Source organism: Falco biarmicus, chromosome 10 (assembly GCF_023638135.1).
Source record: "Falco biarmicus isolate bFalBia1 chromosome 10, bFalBia1.pri, whole genome shotgun sequence".
NCBI classification, from domain to species: domain Eukaryota; kingdom Metazoa; phylum Chordata; class Aves; order Falconiformes; family Falconidae; genus Falco; species Falco biarmicus.
The window spans coordinates 37775961-37793334 of NC_079297.1; the positions used below are offsets into that span (position 1 = coordinate 37775961).

The window sequence follows — 17374 nt, forward strand, 5'->3', positions numbered from 1 at the left end:
GAAACAAAATGAGCAACAAGACATTATCTGCACAGTAAAAATGCCCAGTAAATTAATATTTTTAATTGCTGTTACCCACAGAAGAAATGAAGAAAAAAAAAATACATTCCAAAGAATTAAACCAGTAAAATCAGCATAAAAATGTGTTAAGAGAAGATCCTAGATCAAGTGGCCATGTTGCATGTGGTGACCTTTACAATGATAGTAAAGGAAGCAAGTGCTAGAGACTTTCAGAGGTGGCAAAATGCTTGACTCCCTGGGGGGGAGCAGCTGCTTCAGTCCTATCTTTCAGTGCATTCTGCCTGGAATGTGTGGGAGAGGGGCTGGCACGAGAGGCTGGCATGGGTACAAGACACGGAATTAGTGTTCAGGACAGACCAGTCAGTCTGCCGTCTCAGTCAGGCAGAACTACCACTTACCCAGTGGCATTTGCTTTTTCCTTCCTTCTTGTTGTTTGTTTTCTGGGTTTTGGAGCTTTATTTAACAAAGCATCAGGTGCCGCTGGCCTGACCCTGCCAGCACCACAGGCTTGAAGCAAAGCTCCCCAGGTGGATTAGGAGCAAAGGCTGCCCCAGCAGGAGCCTGCACAAGCGAGGTCTAGATACGTGTGTTTGTACTGATTCAGCACTGTCACCCAGCAGGCTGGCTTTGGTTTCTTGCTTTTTGTCTGTCATGAAAAAGCTTCTTTTATTTCCTGATGCGCTTTCTGTCTTTTGACTGATCCAAATTGGCCCAGTCGTGCTCCCACTGCAGTCTCAGTGGCTCAACCCATCCTTCTTATATGAGACTGGTCTTGTGCTTCAGCCTCACTGTTGAGCCATCACACCACTCCATCAGCTTATCCTACAGCAGCATAGCATCACCACAGAAACAATACAAGCCACACAAGTTTTGGCATTTCTGCCAACTGGCCATCGTTTTTTTCATTTGTAATCTATCTAGAGTTGTATATTTTTATTCTTTACAATAACAGCAAAAATAAAATAACATTAAGAAAATTTTCTCCAAACTAAGAAAACTAAAACCATCAAACATTTTAAAGAAACCATAAAAATTTGCATTGTGTTTGCTTCTGAGTTCGTATTAAGATTTTACTGCAGCTGCTTCAAAATTATGGTCCATTTCACATGTACACAATTCATGTTCCTTGGTGTATAATTCCTCACCTTCATTTGTGTTTGTACAGCAGCTAGTGCTACCAGAACAGAGTAGTTTGTAGCTGTGGTCCAGATTTGAGATCAGTGAATAGTGGCATTTTTATACTGGTTGAGAACATGGTGATGGTTTATTTCTGTTTAAAAGCTGTATTTCTAGATCAGCTTTTGTTCTGGGCCCTAGGGCTGCTGGTACAAGCACTTTCTTCAGTACAGAACCTGCCATTTCTTTGATTCACATGAAAAGGAAGTAATTCAAGAAGGATCTGACAACTTCCATTGATTCCATTGAGGTGAGGTCTTCCCTCTCTGCTGACTTTAAAGCCAGTAAAACTTAACAATCACAGAAATTAAACATCCCTTTGCAAGCTGTCCCATGAAACCTAGCTGACCTTCTGCAGAATGAAGGTAGAAAAGAATGATTTAGTTTTCTGTTCCAGTCTTTTCAACAGCCATAGCAGACTGTGAGAGCACTGTGTTTTGCCTGGATTAGATTTATTCTAGCTAACAGTAAGGGATAAGGCCAGACTGCAAAATCTGGATGCAAGGTTCACATCCAAGAGTTTGATTGAGGCTTTTAGAAGAACTAAAAGCCATTTACAGAGCTGAAATTAAGAGTTCAGCTAAAAGCCATTTACAGAGCTGAAATTAAGAGTTCAGCTAAATCCTTCTCAAAGTTCAAGCGCAGCTGAGCCCTGAGCCCATCCTGTTAACCAGTATGAATAAATATTTTGCATTTGCTTTCCATCCGATGCAAACTGAAAAGGCAGTCACACATTCCATGCTTAAGAGAAGTCCTGCAGATCCCTAAAAGCATTTTTAATACTAAAGGTAGGATAATACTTGGTACTTTGTAGCACTTTACATCTTCAAAGTACTATATGAGCATTAATCCTTACAGCATCCTTGTGAGGTATGTAAGTGCTAATATCCCAATTTTAGAAATGGAGTGGGTGCTGGTCCCCCACTGTTGTAAGGTGGCACAGCACTAGCCCTCATAGACTTGTGCCTTTTTACACCAGATGAGGACCTGGCCCCAGAAAATTTAAGTGACTGACCCCCAAGGCCACAAAAGGAGCAAGCATGGATTAAAGGCAGGAGAAGTACCCAGGAGGACTTCTGTTCCAGGAAGTCGGCAGCTTCCCAACCTCTTCCAAGAATGCAATGACGATGCCTCTGCTTAAAAGAGCTCCCTTTTGTATCCAGAAACCAAGGAAAAAGAAAGAGCCACCTGCCAGTGAGCTTTACACTTGCTGTTTGCTTTGATCTGCTTATTCCAGAACAGCTCCCAAAATTACCATGCTAACAGGCTGAGAATATGCAGGTGTTAAGTGTCAAACTATGGGAACAGAAAACTTTGAAGAGCCACTCAAAATAAGAGCAAAGTTTGTGCTGGGAATTTTATATACTTGTGTAAAAATATATCAGTTACCTCCACTGATTACAACATGAAACTGTCAGCAATCTGCTTAAAAGCCATGTTAAGAACAATTCTTAAACCAGTCAGTCTTACAGTTACCTCAGTACGGAGGAGTAAGAAGCCAGGTATAAAGCACAAATACAATTTTCTTAGTAGTAGAACTACAGCTGTTAAAATCCTCTGGCTTTGTTCTTCTCAGCCCATGATTTCTACCCAAGCTTCACCCTGCTGACATCAGTGCAAGTGGCACAGCCCAGAAGCATTACTAGCATTTAAAAACCAGTTGCAATTAGCATTGCTTCATTGACTTCATTGGGAGTTAGTTCTGTGTGAGGAGGATCTATCTACAGAAAGAGATACAAGGCTGAAGTAGATGTGCTGCATCTTCTAGGTGTCTATATAAGGAGCCAAAGGATCACCAAGAGGGTGATAACTACAGAAAGGAAAGACAGCAAAAGTAAGTGGACCATGTGCGTAACCTGAAGCGACCACAGACAGGAATTGCAGAGAGGTGTTTGAATACAGCAGTGTGCAAAGCAACCCTCTCTCTACTTAGCAAGCAAATGAGCTGATACTGCTGGGGCCAGACACACTACCCCACTGGGTTACTTCATTCCTTCTGTGATGTCCCTGGGCCAGGGACCGGGTGCTTCTCAAAAACTGTACCCCTGTAAAGGAGAAGAATGGATCAAATGTCACACTTTTACAGCGCAGAGACAACAGGAAGGTCCACACAGGCAGTGCCACAGACAGTCAAGTCATTCCCATTTCTTGTTTGCTCCCTTTTCAAAGTGAAAATTGCCCTCACTGGGGTTGAGGGAACAGTTTTAATCCCAAGAAAAGGTATTTGACAGACTGTCAGCAACTGGTTAGTGTTTTGCAGGGTTTATGAAACTCAAAATTGTGTCAAATCAGTGTCCACAGCAGCTGGTCTCTTCCCAGCAGGAAAGTGTCTCCAGGAAAATGGCCTCATTCAAGTAATACAGATCAAAAGGAGGAATGCAGATCAGGAGAGAGATTTTGAAGACCTCAGAGGCTTCACTGGCAAATCTCTGAGCCAGCCAGGCATCTTCCTGAATTGGTGTGCCGAGGGCTCTGCCCCACCTTCCTGGGAAGGCTAAAGCAGCACTGGGATGGAGCCAGCGTGGCTGGCCAGGATGCATCCCAGTCAGCCTGCTCCAGGTTGAGGGGACAGCAAGAGACAGGCCACTTGGGCAGCACATGTTTCTGCTGTTCCAGCTACAGCCACCCAGAGACCTCTGCCACCAGAAACTGCACCTCCGATGGCCAGTGGTGAGCAGAGGGCAGGCCTCCCAATGACACCTCAGAGATCCTTTTCTGCAAGTATCCAGTAGCTGATACTGGAGCAGGATAACAAAGCAAGCCAAGATGAAAAAGCACACAGAAAAGCACCTCAGCCATCTTCAGGAAACTGAAGACTACTCGTTTCTAGAGGGGAAGAAAGAGAGAATCAAAATTCTAACTTTTAAATAAAGCTTACTCTATCACACATGCATTTTCTGCAAAGCAAACAGAAGCTCAGGGTGCAGGGGGCTCCTCTGAAGAACTGCCAGCTAAGGACTGAGTGTGTTGGACTGACCCATGAAAGGGAGCTGTACATCAGACTGAGATACACTGTTGGCTCACATGCTGGGAAAACAGTGGGGTTCACCCCAGATGCTTAGATTTCCTCATAGCTGGGTCAGTCTGTTGCAGGAAGAGATTTGCAAACAGTCAAGCTGAGTAACAGCAGGTAACATCCGCAGAGAGCTACACTGCAGGGCTCAAGCTGCAGCCAGGAGATAAGCAACGCTGATGAATGAAGATGTTATAGGGCTCTGAATTCCCTTAGCAGTTTACTCCAGCCAGGCCCCGGCGCGCCAGTGAATGAATACTGACAATATTACACAACAGCATTAAAGGGAAGAGATTACATGGGGCTGTGCTATTTACAATGCTTTCCCTCTCAATAAGGCAGCTGACCTTTCTGATCTCTTGACTGAAAAGCAGCAGATGACTCCAGGGGGTCAGGATGGTGAACCTAGATTTTTGTAATACTGGCTGCATTTACACTGCTGCAGAAGTGGGGAGGCAGTGCCTGTTCCCCACCCAGTCCCACCTCTCGAGGCCAGGAGGAGTGGGAAACCCACTCAGCACCTCACCACCAAGGGACAGGCTAGCAGGGTTGGTAGGGTCTCCTCAGCTGCCCCTGCCCCTGCTGCATCCCTTGCAGAGTGCCAACAGTGCCAGGCACTTGGTGCCAGGCTTTTGCCTGGACTGGTCTGGGAATGCTAGATATGGAGACCACGGTGATTTTCAGCCCGTAAGGCTGGTCTTGAGGGCTTCCCCTCCTGCTCCCCCTGCCCACCTGAGCGTGTGCAAGGTGCTGTTGGAGCATGTCTGGATTTGAATTGTGCAGTCTGCTCTGGCTGGCTGTTTGGCTGCCCGGTTGAAGAGGTGCAGGAACCCTCAGCAAGCTTTCCTTGCACACCTGGGTGCACTCGTATCCTAAAACAAGCCATCAGGGGAGCATCTCAGCCCACGGGAGCAGCCCTGGGATGGACAGAAGGAAAATGCACACTCAAGACAGTTCCAAACAGAAAGAGAGCTTGCTGTTAAATATCCTAAATAAGAGAAAAAAGACCCACACATGATCACAAATCAGGTCAGCCTCTTCCTATATCTTTTTAAGAGTCTGAAGTAATCTTGCTTCAGCAGATGGGCCGACAAACCAACAAAAGAAACACGGATCAGAATGAAGCAGGCTTTCCCAGCCCTGATGGTGCATTCTCACAGTATCCATGTGAGTTTGAGAAGGAAATGGCAGGCACTATGAGCACACAGGACAGTGCATTTCAGGAAGCTCTGCTGAAAAGGGGCTTTCCAATAACAAGCGGTACACTTGTTTACCACCAGCTGGCAAAAGAGAGCGATCTGCATCCAAAATCAGGGCCTTGACCACAGGAAATGCTCACAAAGATTTGAGAGAGACTGTAAACAGCAGTACTGTAAAGCTTAATGAGTATATAGAATACTATTTCTTAGGATACTAAGGAAAAAAGGCGTAAAGGTTAGATTCCTGTCTGCCATACTGAGGGCAATTAGAGTGTACATTAATAAGAGACATGTTCAAGGTCCTGCTGTAAAAATCAAAGTTCCTCATCTGCCCACTACATCTCAGCTGTCACTGGTGGCTGCAGGCACCATGTAACTGCTCACACAGGGCCAGGGGAATGCACTGGCCTGGCTCCCAGATGTCCCTGAAATCCCACCAAACTCCTAGCTCTGCCACAATGGCAACACTGACCTGCACCTACAGACCTGCCCTGGAACACTGATCAGCTCTGATCAAAGCACACAGCACTGCATGTCAGCGTACTTCTAGCTCTGTGCTCTCTGCTTGGTGTTTTGCTTTCATTCTGGTTCTGCTGGGGGCTGCCCCACATGCTGCCGTTGACTCCAAAGCTCAGCCCCCATCTGGGCACACTGTTTTTTGTCTACCTCCAGGCTTCCTCTAAGCAGAGGCAATACCTTCAGTTTGCATATGGAGTTTGTAATGCACAAAAAGAGACAAGCATCGGTTAAATTCATTTTTACCTTTGACTTTAGTAGAGATCTGTGCCTGTCTGCCAGTATACTATTAAAAGCAAGTCTAACACAGTGCATGGCCAAACCTCCTTTCCATCAGCCCTCCCCTTCTCAGACATTCAGCATCAGTTTCAAGACTAACAATTAAAATGCAGTAGTACAGCACTTCAAAGGAGGAAAAGTTGAATGAGTAGCTACTGCAGGGACAGTCTAAGCTTTCTGATGTGGACTCCACACTGAAGTAAGCTGTATTCAGAGAAAGCCATTGGGGAAAAAAAAAAATCCCCAAAAGTAATGCTTCAAAGAAGCAAAACCAACATCACCAATGTGCTCAGAGAAATGGAGATCTCTCTCAGGGGTGAATGCAGCTACAGCACCTGAGATATAACCCACGTTGTTCACAGATTATTGGCACTCCATCTAACTTCTCTTTCTGAAGTCCTCTTCATCTCTGCTCTCTACAGCTGACAGTGCAATAAGCATTTGGGCTGCATAGTAAGTAGCCATGATGATGAAGCGTGAGTAGGGCACAGGAAAGCAGAACTTGTTAAGTGCAATGGTCAGATCTGACACCATGAACAGCATCGCACCGATGCAGGCTGACAGCTTGGTCCATGTCCAGAGGTCGTTGCACAGCTGCATGCCGGCAACTGCTCGCCAGCCCATGAAGCCGATCAAGGCGATGTAGACAGCTACCAGGTATGTGAATGGGCCCGAGAGGTAGGAGTACAGGAAGGCATAACAGGAGCTGGAGACAAGGCCCATCAACAAGCCAGCTTTGAGGTCCAAAGGCTTCATGCCGAAGGCTGAAGAGTACAGGATGTGTGTGATGGCAAACATCAGCAGACCTGGAAAGAGGCATTGACTTAGCAAGTGTGACCTTTTATCGGCAACTGACAGTTGGCAGCGGAAGAAAATGTGGCAATATTGGGTCTTAAATATACCACAACAAGCACAGGCTTAGAAGCGTTATAATCCTTAACACTGGTAATCAGTGGGAACCATACTGACCACTTGGGACAATTTTGGTATAAAAATCTGTGCAGAGGAGACCAGCCTCGGCACCAAGCTCCCACCCTAAGAACGAAGCCCCCGCATCTACAGCTGCAGCCAAGTACAGCTGTGTTGTGATGCAAGCCTTCTTGCTGAGAGGCCAGGTGAACAAAGCTTGTGTTCCAGGCTGTTCCTCCTCCCCTGCTTCGGATGGAAGGGTAGGGGCGAGGCATACCAAAGATCATCCCCTCTGACTGTCCAAAGTGTTTTCCTCACAGGTCACATGTGGAACGGGAAGGCTGGAACCAGAGCAGTGTAGGAACAAAATGTGAAAGAAGATACCAATCCCTCTGAACCCAGATACAAAGCCTGACTGTATTTAAGCCACAAAATCCAAAGGCACTTGGGGACTAAATCTGGCTTCTACTCATCTCTGCTCATAGCTAGGAGAAACCTAAGCTGAAAAGAAGCAGCTGGCATATTTCAGGGACTGCACTGACTTCTTTTCAGGGACTCTGCCAACAATTTTATGGCTATTTGCAAAATTCAGATGAACCTTAGCTAGAATGAATCAGTGAAAATAAAATGGCAGCTTCCCTTTGAAGTGCAACACCCCTGAGAAATGCCAGATGTGGGTGTCAGAAGGTACCATGCATATGTTGCTCACTTGCCACTAATCCATTTAACAAAAAATGTTACAGTGTATTGTACAGCTGCTCACTACTAGCTGTCATGCCAGTTGTAGGGCCCCAAACTGAGTCCAGCTCCTCTGCTGCTCTGGTTCCCCGACCCACACGTGGTGCAGCTGCAGGCTACCCCACTTTATCCTGGCAGGGTTACTAGAATAACTGAAAGTTTTCAGGCAGCTCTAAAGCATGAAATGGAGAAAAGGATCTGGGAAGCCAAGTCCTCCAGCAGGACACTGGCTAGCATTTAAAGCATGATGCTGTGGTGTAAAGGGCAGTCATTAAAACCTGCCACTGGCAGACAGTTCTTCATCCTAATATTCTTGTGTTGAGGCAGCTCAGAGAAGGGCAAGTGTCTCCCTGCCTTTGGGGAGGACCAGATCAGACATCCACTGAAAGCTCAGCCATGTTGGCATGAGAGGGGAACCCACAGGAGGGAGAGGGCTGGCAGAGATCTGATCTGCAAGCTGAGGCTAGAGAAAATGGACAGTGTAAAGGGGAAGGAAGAGAAGTGCAAAGGAGGGCAATGAGAAGTTGATGTTTCCATAGTGCTATTACACATCATGGGCACAGCACTGAGGAAACCAAGGTGGGAATACAGGACGAGCTGTTTGTAGTGTTTAATGCAGGAGAGGTTAGAGCCCTGGGCTCATAAGGAGAAGTTACTTCATCCTAGCAGCGAGGGGTGGCTTTTCCTTCAGTGGCATTATATGGAGATTTCTGGGATGGGGAACTGAAAAATGTTTTGTCCTTCATGCAGGCAGCTGGCAACAAGGAGGAGGAAAGGAGGACAGGATGCAGAAGCCAAGCAGAAGCCCAGAAAGGCAGGAGGAGTTTGGCGATACACGGTGGGGCTGGTTACAAACAAGGGAGGCAGCTCCCAGATTTGCTCATTCAACATCCACAAATCAAGCCAGGAACTGGGGAAAGCGGCGACAGCTGCACAGGGAGGGGGAGTGCATTCCTCAACCTTTGGCTTGGTCCTCCCAACCACATCAGGCAGAACTTCTCCTCTCTGTCCACTTCCTTCCCCCAGGTTTCCTTATCCCTCCCTACCCCTGGAGTCTTCCCTCAGGCTAGCAATAAAGCCTTTTTGTTAGTCCCTGTCTTCTTCAACAAATGCATAAATTGTTTCTAGGTGCCTGCTAGCAAAGGAGGTGGATGCTACCACAGTGAAGAATCTTCTACGTGCAGTAAGACACTAGTCAGAAAATAGCATGTTATTAATGGACTGAAACAGCAAAAATGAAAAAAAGTCAAGTGTGCCAGGAGTAGCTCCCAGGCTCTCACTTCCCTATAAAGTAATGAATAAATGTGCTTTTATAAACTCATTATCTCAAAAGCTATTCAAATCACCCCAGTTCTCAACTTTTTTTTCTTCAGCCCGAAAGCTGTAGAAATTGAACAGAAAGTACATTTCTATGTAGTATTTCCTTAGTCTCCTGAAATTTCAGATTCCCATGAACGATGATATCAAAAAGTTGAATATTGTCAGTTGTGAACAACCGCAGCCTGCTGTGTTTTAAATAGGAGAAAATACCTTTTGCAGGAGAGGTGAAGGATGAAGTGGGGTGGTGCACTTGTATCTGCTAGCGGCTGAAATGCAAATGTTAACACTTCACTACTGAAGATAGTAGCTCAGATTAGCACTGACTGTGGCAGGAGACAGCCAGGATGAAAGCAGAGATTTTCAGAATGCTCCAAGAGAGCTTTTCTTCTCCGTAATAAGAAAAATGTGTCTAAACCCGCAAAGCAACATTTCTCAGTTGTAAAACTAGGGTCGACAATCCAACTTACTTGCAGATTAAAACACATTAACCAGATACTGAATTGCTGTGACTGGTTGATCTTCCTCTAGTGCTAGATTGGAGAGGGAATTCAAACATATCCCAGCTACGTGGGAATGGAAGATTCCATGTAGAAAAACAGTTGTGGTGAGAATCAGGCCTTGAATGTTTTACAAGCCACAGCTCGAGGAGCAATTCCAGGAGGCAAAACAGAAGCACAAGCCGTCGGGCTGAGGTGACCTGTGCTGAGCCAGGTACCCTTGTTAGGAAGAGGCCAATCAGTGGGAATGCCAACACTCAGCCCCAAGGGGATGGCACCCCAAGAGAAGGCTGGAGCTCCTCAGCAACATGCCTGAGGTTCAGCCAGAGATCCAGTCCTCAGGGCCTAATCTAAACCCCACTAAAATCAGTAAAAAAATTTACATGAACTTTTAATGAGATTGAGATAAGCCCTTGGGAAGCAGGATTAAAACCAGATTCAGAGCATTTGGCCTTTCCTGTCTGGCATTGCACACACTTCCCTCTCATAAAGAAAGAGCTTGTGGGAATCCCAGAATAAAGCTAAATACTGACCTGAAAGAGGGAAAAAATAACCCTTTGACTTTCAGAGCTGACAACAGCACAAGTCAGAAAATGTCCCTCTTATCACATTTTCCAGTGGGCCAGTCACAGCAGCCAGTTAATGGTGGGTGTTAGGTGAGATCCCTGTGCTAGATAAATTAACTTGAGAAACCTGACCAGTCAGTTTAGTGAAGGACTCAACTGCTGCTGATTTCTTGTGACAGTCCAAGGCCAAGGAGAATGTTGCTGCAGGCAGGTTCATCGTGGCTTTAAATGATTAATCTAAATCATTAAGTTCCAGTCTGCAAACTAGCAAGATCAAACAAGCTTGTTTTGCTCTGAGAGATGTGGATCTTTTTGTCTGGCCATTGTGGTAAGGTTTGTCCTTGATTCCTCATCGTTTACATGCCTTGCAAAACAGACAGGTCTTGTACAACAGGCTGCATGATTCATACTGATGAACCCGCAAGCAGGACAAGATCTCTGATGCTTTTATTTCTAGTATCCACTTAAACACCTCCCCCAGGCTACGGGCTTGTCTATCAAAACATAAGGGTCTTCTCCACCTGTTTGCCACTGAGCACCTTTGCACTGTGTGTCCTATTTCTGATCCTTGTACCAAAGGGCTGACAAATCTCCCTGCAGAGAAAGAGGAGGTGAATACCCCCTGTAGCTTCATGAGAGCTGCCAAGAGCATTTCCTTCTCTTCCCCAAGGATTCTGCCCACGCCACCTTCCCAGTTCCAGCCAGCTGAGATGCTGGGAGCACGTGCCAGGAAACCAAACGTGCCCCAATTACCTCGAGAAGCTCAAGAGAAGCTCAAGAGAACGACTCATTCATGATGTGACTTCTCTAGCCATGACAGATTTTAGTCAAGGTGTGAGTGTTTCCCATTGCCTGAGGCTTAAGCTGTACATGAGTGAACAAAACATGTGGCCCAGTGACTCATCACTAAATAAAGAGGGTAACAGCTGGACACTGGCACCCCTTTAGGACACTCACCATGAATGAAGTAGCCCTGCTCCTGCCAGATGAGAAAGGCGTCTCCCACTGCTGAGAATATGAGTCCTGCTAGGATGCGACTGGCACTCCGGTGTGACACTAAGAAGTTAATTCCATGAGCGAGAAGGAAAACCCACAGGCAGAAGATGGGCAGACATTTGATGAGGGCACTGAACCAGGAGGGGCTGGAAGTTGGCAGCCAGAGAACAAAATAGACACAAGTGGCTTTAAAGAAGGGCACCAGTTTGGGGCCTTCACTCTTCACCTATAGGAAACAAACATTAGAAAAAGATAAATGAATAGGATCATCAGAAGCATCAGTGGAATAAACTTCATAACAGAACTATCTCCTTCCTTTTGCAGGCTGCTCTTTCATGTGTACTGTTGACTACCAGCATATCTACCCCAAGAGAGACTGGTTGAATGTGACCATGATCCTCAGCCTAGAACTTTGTGACCCCCTCTGCTGAAAACACTTCTCAGCTGGCAGGATGGGTTTTGGGTGGTGGAGATGGAGGAAGTTTTAGATACCTTTTCTCTTTATTTGTTCTACTGAAAACATGTAGGCCATCAGTCAAACACCTCTGGCAGTCCTTGCCACCTCTCTTGTGTTTAAACTAACCTCTTTGATACAACTCCTTTCCAGAAGCTGAGAAAATGTCACACTCCCCAGGAATATCCCAGCAGCAAACAAGACAATAAAAGTGCAAATCTTCCATCCCATTTTGGCAAATTCTCTTGCTTAGGCAGTTGCAGGTCACCCTGAGGATACAACCTCTCTTCTCATCTCTCCTGCCCTGTAGCTTCATGCCTGGACATTGCTGTTGGCATCGCCATGTGACTTCAGAGCTTACCACATCAACCTCCCAGGTGAGGATGTCACTTCCTCAGCTGAGTAATATCAACATCAATCACATGTTGCTTTGTCCTAGCATTACACTAATAATACAGCACCCAGATTGCAGGAAACATTTTGACTCAGGGCTCTACTGCGTATATCCAGACACAAATATGCAGCATGAGCACCAGGCTACTCACAACAAAGCCACAGCAGAGGCAGGGCACAGAGCTACAGACTCCACAGGCTGGGTCTGCTCTCAACATACGCTTGGCTGAGACCACTCTGGTCAGTGGTAAGAAATACTGCATTCACCTGCCCCCCTGCCATACTTCTGCATTTCAGTGCAGGTGAGGAAAACCCTGAATGAGAAACGAAGCTATGATTTTATTTTCTCCTGGAGTGCAGCTGAGGGCCCAAACAAGGAGCAAAGGAAGAGTTTGCCTCATGTGCCTGCCCTTTAGGAGTCTTTTAGGAGGCCTGTTTCCTCCTGCATCTAAGGCAGTACAACCTCCAAAGCTCCCCTGCAAACAGGCGTTCACTCTCAATCTTCTCATTACCTTGGGTCAAGCAAGATTTAGTTGCTTAGTACCACGACTTCCCACTACTCATGGCCAAAGCACACAGAGGCCTCACACACTGGAGAAGAACACAGGAGAAAATTTAGAGGCGTCAGAGCTGGGTTGACACTTCAAAGTTCCTCAGAACCCAAACATCCATGTCTGACACTCTCAGGTTGCTTGTCTCACACAAGGAGCCCATGCTCCAAAAACCTGCAAAAGAAACATCAGTCTTTTTTTCCCAATGTATGGGATGCTCCCTGCATCGTGTGGCATTGCCATGACACAAACCCAGCAGCTACCTTTCTTTGATGCAGTGTGCTTCATTGCAGATACCTAGAATGGCTGAAGACTGCACAGCAAGTATCTCCATGCTTACGGTGCTCAGTTAATAAAGCCTAAACTCATCAACGTTCAGGAGCTTTTACAAACACAAGCAAAGGGAGTCTGGTGAAGCTGGAAGACAGAGGCAAAGGCAGTGAAGAGCATCTTCACATGCAGTGTCTTAAAAGGGAATGCAATCTCTAAAGTAGGAAGACCTAAATAAAGGGCATCCCAAGAAGACTGCTTTCAAAATCGTGCTCGCATCCGATAGAAATTTCCCCAGCATATCAGCCGTTTCTTAGCAGTAAGGTATTTCATTATTCCTGTATACATTATTCATAGGCTATTGCCAACACAGTTTTTAAACACTCCATTAAACAACCAGGCTACACAATTCACTCACAAAAGGACATCAGCAAGCCATTAACTTTCTTGTATTGCATGGGGAGCCCGTCGTGGCTCCTCTACTTAGGCTGCCTAAATTAATCACCATTTACCACTTCTTGTCTGCATTCCTTGGGAGAATTCTGGCAGCAAATAGCAAATGAACTTGAAATAAAAGTCATAAAAGCCCATGTAGTCTCACAGCACTGAGGCTGTCCAGGAACCATTAAGTATCACAGGGGGAAGAGTGGAGCCAAGTTTCCCCCATCTTCCCATCTTCAGACCCAGCACCTTGCCCTTCTAAAGTGACACATCAGACTATCCAAAGCCAGTGCCTGGTTCCAGCTCTGTCTCCCCCCCCCCCCCCCCCCCCCCAGTTAAAAACATAGTTGATCACATTCATCCTCTCACAGTTGCAGACAATAGATGACAGCACTTCTAGCAGGGTTTCCTCCTCTTCCCCCACCAGTTGTGGAGGATCTCCACCATGCTGTAATGAACCCAAGATCTTCAGCACAGAAAACTAACAACCTCCAGAGCTACAAAGTGCAAAAGAATTTGCAACATCAGCAGTGCTCCAGGTCCCTGTAATGGTCTCAGCTAAGGTGGGTAATTTTGTACCTCTGAAGACAAGGATATAGTTCAACTTCTGCCTTGGTTGCAAAATATCACAGAGGCACTGTTAGAAGCATACAGGAGAGTATCTGGGTTAATAAACACAGGAAATTTTTAATACCTCATATTAAGAGAAAAACACCTGCTAGGAGCAGTTACCATTACAATCACAGCTTGTCCTCCCCTGTGTGCACGCATGATGAGACAGGTTTTTAATTACACTTGTAATTTTCCCCAGGAATCTTGCCTTACTGAATATAAGATATGCACTTGTACCAAAAGATTATGTTTGCCTAGTGAACTTAAATTGCTATTTTTTACTATTTGAATGTGAATTTTCCATGCCCAGCCAGCATAATTTTAAAATAATGGTTTGTATTGTTTGTATTATTTCCATCCTAATAATAAGGAATTTTTCAGGCATAAGGGGTCAGATTCCAGTCTCAGCAACTCACCCGTAACCGGAAAATTTAGTGTTAACGGAGTCCTCTTATAAAAATAACCTCATATATCTGGAAGGGCTACAGCCTTCTCAACATTAACACTTTATTCCTCAACACTTTTCCTACAAGTATACTTGTAGAAAAGAGTTATTTCCAGACATGCCCTTGCCCGTCACTGAATGCTGCAGCTCAGTGGAGCCCTGTTGTAGCTCTGACCAAAATGGGTGCCTCAGGAGGGACACCACTCGCTGAGACAGAGGTACCTGTGCAGCTGAGGGCTGGGCAGTACATCCTGCCAGGATGGTGTGGCACTGGAAATCCTTGGGAGAAATCTCCCAAGAAAAGCTGAGGTAACCAGAGGGTGAGGCTGGGGGATTTCCCTCTCTTTGGTCACATGGCTAAGCCTCAGGAAGAGATGATAGGGCAACTTGCCACCTGGAGGACAACTCAAGGCTGGTTATTGGGAAATTATGTACCAACTTGAGTGGAGGCTGTGGCTTGAGGAAAGCCAAGCACAACCCATGACTGGACTTGCCTGTACCTCAGGGAAGGGAACATTTCTTGGCCACGTGGATAAATTGCATCAAACCACCCATCTCCTTTGCAGCTGTGTCTCAGAGATGGAATGTGAGATAGGGCTGTGCCATGGCATTGGAAAAGCAAGCACTTCATGCAAGTGACAAGATAGTTTCTGCTAATGTATGTAATTGTCACAGCTTTAAGCTGGGTTTTGCCATTTAGTTACAAATTCTGCGTCCACTGCTAATATGCTCTCTGCTGAAATGCAGTACAGAACACATCTTGAATACAATGACAAGACAGTATTTCCAAGTTTTGAATTTCTAAACTGAGCAAAACTTAGGGCATTTTCCTAATTGCTATGACTACTAAGTTTCTTAGAGTCTTTAAAAATTAGTTTAAATTGCTGTAAAGCCACTATCTCTGTGGAATTACAGTGAAAGTATAATTTATTAAATTATCTGTATCCAATGAAATCAAATTTAACCCTCCAAGACTTAGGCAGAAGGAGTTGTGCCCTGGCTCTCACCAAGACATTTTGGACCAGATGACCTCCAGAGGTCCCTTCCAACATCAACCAGTCTGTGATTCTGTGATCTTCAAACAGAACATGGCACTGGCACATGGCAGGTCTCTGGAGGCTCAGAGCTTGGATATCTACCTCCCTACTAGGGATTCACGGGTTGACAGTACCCCTTCTAGTTTTGTGTGTTCTCATTCTGCTCCTGTTCGAAATATTGCTCTTTTCCTTGTTGTTGTTGTTGTTCAACAGTGACAGATGACACTATCACACAAGTATTCCAAGCATGTTGTGATTTGTTATTGGTGTAAGACATCTTGAGAGGTTAAGCTAGCCAATGAAGAAATACAGTTAGAGGAAAAGTGGCAGACCTGAAGAAGTAACTCCAGGTAATAAGGACTGACAAAAGTAATGCTCTTCTCTCTGCAAGTCCCCTGAATCAGCCTGCACATAAAATGAGTATACAGCCTCTTCCAGACACCAGCTGTATGCCAACCTGCTGCAGGGATATGGCTCATGCCCACTGGGCTGTGAAATGCTGCTTTCCAGGAAAAGCATTTTAAAAAATAACACCCCAGCTATTCCACTGAGCAGCACTTGAGCACAACTGTGCGCACTGGCAAAAAAAGCTGGGCCTTTGTCCTCCATCCATCCCTCCCTGCCGCCTTGCCTGGCCAGGTACCATTTTTATATATCCTTAGCTGAACTGTTTCTCCTGGCTTTTGGCATCCTGAATTGCAGATCCTACCTTCGTTCTGCCCTACTGTGACAATAGCTCTTAACCCCAGTTGTGTGCCGATAAATATTCACATAGCTTTGTTGCCATGTATTACGCTGCCACTGCAAGCCCATAGCTCGTGTCTCTCATTCCCCAGAATATGTGGCTCTTTGCAAGGCACTGACAATCCTCTGTGCAACGAGTCACAGAGCGAGCTGCTTCAGCCAGCGGATGGACCACAACTGGGACAAAGTGTATGTATGTGCAACAGGCTCCTACCTACAGAGCAACAGGGAATCAACACAATTCCCCATGAGGCTGAGCCTACAGAAAAAGCCATCTTTGTGCTTAACTAAAATGAGAAGAACATAAGCAGAAGCCTGCGTGTGCACAGATCCTAGCCAGAGGCAGCAGATTTTCCCCTGAATTAAACAACCTTTCAGCTTTTGCTGAACCAAGGAGGAACATAGCAGTGCTGGGCGATTTCTGGCCACAAACCCGCATGAGCTGACTGAAGAGCCGCCATCCTCCTGAGCTTACTTGCACATTCCCACCTTTGCCTAGACAGTGCAGCCCCAAGACTTCTGAATGCATACACACTGAAACGGATACAACAGAGGGAATTTTTAGGCAAGGGACCAGATGTGTGTGTGATAGGGAGGATTCAGCTGTTTGGTACCCAGATTCACCACTGACACCTTCCCTATCCTGGCTGGACATGGGCCATCACAATGACCAGCTCTGGCATGGACCCTTGCTCGGCCACAGACCCAAGGCCCCAGTGGCCACTTTGGCTGCTCAGCTCTGCATCCCTCCTGGGCAGCTTGCAAAAGTGAGAGAGGAGGAGATGGATGAGACAGATGAGACATAAAGGGGCCATGCAGTCAGCATTTCTTGCTCCATAGGGTTGCTGAAATATCAGGGCTGGCTGGGACAGCCCTAGCTGGTACACTCCAGTGAGGGCAAGGTGAATGCAAAGCACCTCACCTCCAACTCTGCTCTCCTGCAGGAGTAAACAAGCTCCTGGGGAAGAACCAATTCCCCTTTGTTGCCACAAGTTGTTTGTGAATAAAATTCTGAGAAAAAGTGCTTGTTTATGGAGGGTGGGAAGGAGTTACTGAACCAGCCAATCAACCTGCCTGAAATACTGTGTTGGTGCAACATATTTGTGCAATTAGTAAGAGAGTTTATGTTTGTGTTGGAGGTGCCACGGGCCAGGCATACCAGGACAGATGGCTCCTAAACAGGCTCCACATGCTGCA

The 17374-nt window shown here is 46.0% G+C and overlaps 1 protein-coding gene across 1 annotated transcript in view; it reads right to left on the minus strand.

Moving 5' to 3' along the window:
- Positions 1–43: 43 nt before the first annotated feature.
- The window catches only part of TMEM86A (transmembrane protein 86A), a 28952-nt gene continuing 11621 nt past the window's right edge, over positions 44–17374 (minus strand). Inside the window, exons 2-3 of the mRNA XM_056353393.1 lie at positions 11192–11456; positions 44–7010 (exon numbers count right to left, since the gene is read on the minus strand). Of these exons, the coding sequence (XP_056209368.1) occupies positions 6583–7010; positions 11192–11456 (693 nt within the window). The 3' untranslated portion in view covers positions 44–6582. The remainder of the gene's footprint in view (positions 7011–11191; positions 11457–17374) is intronic.